General features: G+C 33.5%; 1 protein-coding gene across 1 annotated transcript in view; it reads right to left on the bottom strand.

Moving 5' to 3' along the window:
• LOC113820412 (nicotinic acetylcholine receptor beta2) overlaps window positions 1-7,500 on the bottom strand; it is a 433,088-nt gene that overhangs the window by 1,405 nt on the left and 424,183 nt on the right. The window contains exon 11 of the mRNA XM_070136889.1: window positions 1-2,530. This exon is cut by the window's left edge and continues 1,405 nt beyond it. Within this exon, the coding sequence (XP_069992990.1) occupies window positions 2,351-2,530 (180 nt within the window). The 3' untranslated portion in view covers window positions 1-2,350. The remainder of the gene's footprint in view (window positions 2,531-7,500) is intronic.

Below are 7,500 nucleotides of genomic sequence, written 5' to 3' on the forward strand. Positions count from 1 at the left end.
ATTATGTACATAATTATACGTTTGTATTGTATTTGAGCCGAAGATACACATCATAAGTATTAAAACCATGCGCTCCCACAAACGGATAAACCTTCCTTCATTGCAAAGGATTTTTTTTTTCTTTTTTTCATTTCGGGTCAAAAATTCCAACACGTCTCCACCGATTGAACAAATGTTAAGACTCCTTGTCGGTAATCATGTGCACGCAATACGTCTTAGAAATACGTAAAAATTGACTTCTTAAACACTAAACATTAGTTCCTAGATCCATACTATTTAACATACACAGGGCTTAAAAAGTTGTCAAGAAGCGCAAGCCGAGTGACGTCACGGGGAAAAAATGGCGGGAAACACGAGAGAAAAAAAAAATGGCGGGAAACACGAGGAAAAAAAAAAGAAAAAAAAATGGCGGGAAACACGAGATGAAAAAAAAAGGCGGGAAACACGAAGCACAATCCTGATTGGCAGAAAAATTTTCACACACACAAAAGAAAAGAAAGAGAGTAAAAAAAAAGCATAATGATTTCACGACGAACTGTTAAAAGACTTAACGTATATAGAGTATTAACACTATCAACACGTCCATAAAGATTTTTTTTTCTGTGCCCGATAAAACAAGGCAAAAATAGAAAACGGCATTTGAGATTCATTTCCGCCTTCTGGACTTTCATACGACATTGTGTAATAGGCTGAACAACTTCAGTTTATCCAAGAAAAGATGATAAAAATATATTCTTATTCTATGTGTATCTCCATCATGTTTCAAGTGTATTTCTATGTTGAATTGAAGAGTTTAAAATCATAATGATTCCTAGAATGCCTCACAAAATATCACTTTATGGTTTGAAGTCTGTGATCAAATTTTGGGAAAATTAGTGTATATATGCATATTTATCTTTGATTTTGTTTCCGTTTCTTTCTTGAATAATGTTTGGTATCATTTTTTTTACCTGAACTAATCTTTCTTTTTCTTAATTTCATTATGGCCACTTAAAAAAAAATGCCAAACTTCATTTTTTGTTTTTCAAATATCAAATCTCTTCAATCTTAAAATTTCATTTGAAAAAGGACAACCGCGTTTAAAATTAGGTCAAGCAATACGAGGGGGCCTAGACGATTGAAATTTGCGATTTGTATGACCCCATGACCTTACATCAACAAGTAACCTGTAGGTTTACAGGGCCTTAAAAGAATAAAAAAAAAATCTGCCTAATTCATGGCAAGAAAAATAAGAAACGTCTTTGTTTTCATTTCCCAAGTAAATAATATCGTTGAAAATTCTTTAGATCCTTCAGTTTTTAATTCTGACTGATACCCCTGCCATTTTGAAGCCTTTTCTTATCATTTTCATCCAAAGACCTGTCAGCTGTCAGTTATCAGTAACACTGCATGATCAGCCTGGCAGTTGCATAGCCAGATCTTTCATGATCTTTCCAATAACTGCTCTGTCTGACAACCGCATAATCAGTCTGACAATCGCATGATCTGTGTGACAATCGTATGATTTATCTGACAATCGTATGATTTATCTGACAATCGTATGATTTATCTGACAATCGGATGATTTATCTGACAATCGTATGATTTATCTGACAATCGTATGATTTATCTGACAATCGTATGATTTATCTGACAATCGTATGATTTATCTGACAATCGTATGATTTATCTGACAATCGTATGATTTATCTGACAATTACATGATCTAACAATTGCTTGATTTATCTCACAATTGCATGATCTATCTGACAATTACATGATCTAACGATTGCATGATCTCTCTGACAGTTGCTTGATTTGTCTTTTAAGGTTCCACGCCTCGATTGGCCTCGTCTGACCTGTCTCTCGCCTAATCTCTCGAGTCCAGAAGCGAGATTTGCTCAGCTCGCCAAGTAACTTCTAGAATTCGAAAGAAAGATGCACGACCTACACTAAGCCAAATCTACTATATTTGTAGTAAAGACAGAAAAGAAAGAAAAAAAATACTTAAAATGAAGACTAATTATTACACGTAAACTCTTCATTAGTCTCGCACGATAGACATCTTTGTTTTTGTTTTGTTTTTCTAAGAAAGCAAACGACAAGAAATAAAATGATTGAAACTTTCTCACAGTTGACGAGTTCTCACATTAGTAACGACGAAATTTACCGAATATACATGGAGAAGTAGAAGACAGGAAGGAAAAAAATATATTTACACGTAACACACGTACACAAACGGAACACAAACACTCCCCCACACGTACACAAACTCCCTCCACGGATCCACGTACACACACACCCTACGCAGACACAGATGCACACGGATTAAAAGGAAGTACGTCTGAAGGATAGCTTCCGTGGCGGTTGTTTACAGCGTCGAGCTAGCAGTCCCGATCTCAGAGTACATTTGGTCGATAGGACTCCTCGTGTCATACAGCGAAGGAGCCTGGAATATGATGCCGCACGTTCCAACCACACACGCAATGGTGAACACCCACAGGAAAAGTCTATCGAGCACCATGGCCACGTACTTCCAGTCTTGGATCACCTGTGTCGGAGAAAACGGGAATATTAGTGACAGAAAATGGGAAATAGGGTTGCTTGCTCGTTTTTTTTTTTTTTTTTTTTTGTCTTTCTTTTTTTTATCTAATAAATGATACGCGTGGAAGAAAACGCAGATGTTGTGGTCGTTGGATGTTGTGGAACATAATCGATAACTGCAACGAAAGATTAATCAAAGGAAAGAAAATTAAGAATTGTTGAGATGGAATTTACCGTTTTGTTTTCCCTTAAAGATGAAGAACAAGGGATACAGAACAAATGAACACGTTTAGGAGAAGAGGAAAGGGGTAACAAGAGAGAACCAGAGAATTACAAAGCGAAGGCGCCAATAAAAAAAAATAAAAAGAATAAACAAAACAAAAAACAATAATAAAGAAAAAAATCATGCGTACACAACACGCAAGTTAATATAAGTTTAATAACAAGCAAGATAAACAATTCAAAATGTTTTTTCAAATCAAGTCAAGACATTTCTAATCATAAAAAAATGCCAAAAAGAAAACGTACTTGGAAAATGACATGAACTTATGTGTAAAAAGCACAATGAAACTAAGAAAAAAAAGAAAAAGAAAAAAAAATTACTGAAGACAACCATCGCATTTTCTTAACAGCATGAGTCATTTAGCTACATCAATACACTCCAGTATTTAAGTAAAAAATAAACTGCATATAGAAAACACCAATGTGACTTTTTTTTCTCTCTCTTCATATTTAGAGCAAAAAAACTTTAATCACATCATTTAACTATTAATATGTATAACTTGACATCAAATCATGGTAAGGAAAACATCATTAAGAGATTGAAGGAAGGGTAGGCCCGAACAGGTCATATTAGGACGTTCAACTCAATGCTAATGCAGTAAAAACAAATACATGCTCAAGTGGTCCTGGATGGTTTCCCACAATCTAAGTAAGCGAATACCTATGTAGGAAAATACAAAGATGAATAACAACAAAAAAGGTAAATGAATGAAAAAGGAAGTGGAGATCCAATCATGTATTTATTATGATAGAACAACTCTGGATAAAAGAGATTTTTAAGTTGGATACTGTAACGAGATCATATATTTTAAACCTTGTTTCTAGTTTATTATATTTATGGGGAAGTCTGTTTTAAAATAGATGTAAGAAGCTTCAAAACAATATAGAGAATATCCTACAGGGTGGCAGAGATTGGGCAAAACCCTACAGGATATGGATAATAGATTATCCTACAGGCTACATAAGGTTCAAAATTGCTGATCATGTTACGACCTTTGCCCTTCGTACGACAAGGAAAAGTATTCCAAACAGGAAAAAATATGGGAACTCTCCATTGCCGCTTCCGAAGGCCAAAAGTCTTGTATTTTCTCTCTCTCTCTACTTATTGAAATGACACAGATTATTCACCAGTCATCATAATTATGACATTCAAAGCCGAGCCAAGCGAGTCACGAGCTCCAGTTTCTCGTCTGTCTGTTCTTACATCAACAGAGAATAGAAATGATACAAATAGATAGTTATATTTCTTTGGCATACGTCATCCAGGTATAGCAGTGGTCTTGAACACAGTCTAAGGGTCAAAGGAAATCGCTATCCGAGTCTTGTGATGTGCAGTGTATGTGTGGAGTGAACAACATTCAACATTCTAAAAAGGACGCAAAGACGACGAATACAGAGTGTCAAAAAAGGGATGTAAATACTTACTCAGCGTCACCTACCCTTTTCTTTTCTTTCTCTCTCTCTCCCTTTTTTCTCGTCGCCCTTGCCCTACTCGCATCGGCCTACCTTTACCCCCTACCTCAGGCGGCTCGGAAGTCAGGTAGCCAAATGGAGGTCGTCTTTGGTCTGTATTGTGGGCCGACTCACTGTGCTAAGGCCAGGTCGGTGTGTGGTTGGTGGCCAGTCCGTACACAGGTTTTTTTTTTTTTTTTTTTTTTTTTTTTTTAAGTTTGATGAGCTTACATAGTGATATGGCCAGAACACTGCTTTTGTTGGCCGGTTTGTATTGCATTGGCCTGCCTTTAGTTAGACTGCCTTCTAGCTTACCCACTCTGGTACAGACAGCCTGTAGTGTTATGGCCACATCACTGTGTGTAGATCATCCAATGTTGTTATCACCATTTACACAGTAAAATGACTACATTTTTAGGGCCATTTGACTGTGATATGGCCAACATTCTACACTATAGCCTTAGCACTGCGATCTGGCAAATTCCTTGTATTATGGGCAGAACAAAGTGATATGGCAAGCATTCTGTGTCATGGCCATCGCTCTACAAATTGCTTTCGTGGCCACTTCACTGCACTACCGCCATGCCACAGTGTCATTGCCAATTACATGTGTTATGGCCGGGCGCTACAACAGCTTGGCCTGAACCTGCCATGCATGGACACTCTTTAGCATATGAGGACACGAATTTCCAGCGATGAATTTTTACTTCTATTTGAATACATGATTATTTTCTATATCTATATATACCCCTTTTATCAATCATTTCAACATAACCATAGATTTACATTACCCCTTTATCTATCACATCAGCATCATAACTAAAGATATATTTCCTCTTTTATCCGTCACATCAGCATCAAAATGGCATCACGTGACCACACTGCAGACACGTGACCGATAGTTCTCCAGCACCGGAAATGACGTCACTCACAGGCTAAAGCATCATGGCAGGATTGGTGTTTAAGAGACGGTTGTTTAGTCGTTTAGTCACTGAGGTAATTAATTAGTCCGCGGAGAAAGTGGTTTATCGTATATATCTATTTATTTATGGGGGGGATGATTTACCTACTTACTTATGAGTGTATCAGTTTATGAGTGATTCTTGATCAATTTATTCGGTATATTTACACGAAATGAGCATATATATATATATATATATATATATATATATATATATATATATATATATATATATATATATATATATATATATATATATATATGTATATATATGCATATATATATAACTAGATATATGTATATGTAAACATGTATATATATGTATATATATATATATATATATATATATATATATATATATATATATATATATATATATATATATATATATATATATTACATGTATGTATATATATACCATATCTGTGTATATATGTATATATATACATACTGACACACACACACATTGTATAATATATATATATATATATATATATATATATATATATATATATATATATATATATATATATGTATATATATACACATATATACATATACATTTATAAATTTACACGTACACGTACACACACACACACACACACCGTCAGACACACACTCACACTCACACACACACACACACACACACACACACACACACACACACACACACACACACACACACACACACACACACACACACACACACACACACACACACACAAACACACACAATATATATATATATATATAAATATATATATATATATATATATATATATATATACATGTATATATGTGTGTGTGTGTGTGTGTGTGTGTGTGTGTGTGTGTGTATGTATATGCATATAAACATGTAAATATATATGTATATTTATATGCATATATTTACATATATTTATATATACATACTTACACACACGATCACACATATGTATATATATATGTATATATATATCTATATATATATATATATATATATATATATATATATATATATGTATGTATGTATGTATGTTTATAAGTATATACACATATATCACATATATATATATATATATATATATATATATATATATATATATATATATATATATATATACATATATATATATATATATATATATATATATATATATAATGTATATTTATGTATATATATATATATATATATATATATATATATATATATATATATATATATATATATGTATATGTGTATATACTTATAAACATACATACATACATACATATATATATATATATATATATATATATATATATATATATATATATATATATATATATATACTATATATATCTTACGCTCTGTTGATATTCTGCAAAACAAGTAAAAGGTCAAGATCATATGATTTATTCTTCCGTGTGGTGTTCACAAACAATCAATAAAAAATATATATGATGATAGGTATTGCACAAAGCCCTTCTTAATATACTTTTCAGTAAAATAATCAAAAGGAAATTAATAGTGACAATTCAAGATAAACATGAGAAGCAAGTACAAATTCCAGATACAATTAGTCATCTTGCTATGGTATTGGCTCTGTAACGAAAAGAAAAAGATGGAAAAGAAAGAAAGAAAGAAAAAAATATGCAAACAACAAAACGTACAAACTAAAGCATTATTTCACATTTCATTTTTCGTCTTTCGTCTAATGCATCTATAAGAAAATTACAAATTTATCTTCATTCAAATACAAAAAGAAAAAAAAAACGCTAAGTTGAATTTCCAACTACATTTATCCGACTTTCCACATCGATCTAAATTATCACGATATCACGTAATTATAAAATTAGATCAATTAACTAAGGAAGCCTTTCATTTTAAGGTAATTCCTGCGTTTGAACCTCACAGGTGCGACCAACACCTGTGTGAGTCATAGAGCCATTCACTTTTCTAGTCACGTGGCTTTTGAATCAAATTGGTTCTCGGTTTGCATATTTCTCTCTCTGTCTGTCTGTCTCTCTCTCTCTCTCTCTCTCTCTCTCTCTCTCTCTCTCTCTCTCTCTCTCTCTCTCTCTCTCTCTCTTTTTCTCTCTCTTTCTCTCTGGTTTTCGGTTTGCATCTCTCTCTCTCTCTCTCTCTCTCTCTCTCTCTCTCTCTCTCTCTCTCTCTCTCTCTCTCTCTCTCTCTCTCTCTCTCTCTCTCTCTCTCTCTTTTCTCTCTCTTTCTCTCTGGTTTTCGGTTTGCATCTCTCTCTTTCTCTTTCTCTTTCTCTCTCTCTCTCTGGTTTTCGGCTTGCCATCTCCTCTCTCTCTCT

This window comes from Penaeus vannamei, chromosome 2 (genome assembly GCF_042767895.1).
Source record: "Penaeus vannamei isolate JL-2024 chromosome 2, ASM4276789v1, whole genome shotgun sequence".
Classification (NCBI taxonomy): Eukaryota; Metazoa; Arthropoda; class Malacostraca; order Decapoda; family Penaeidae; genus Penaeus; species Penaeus vannamei.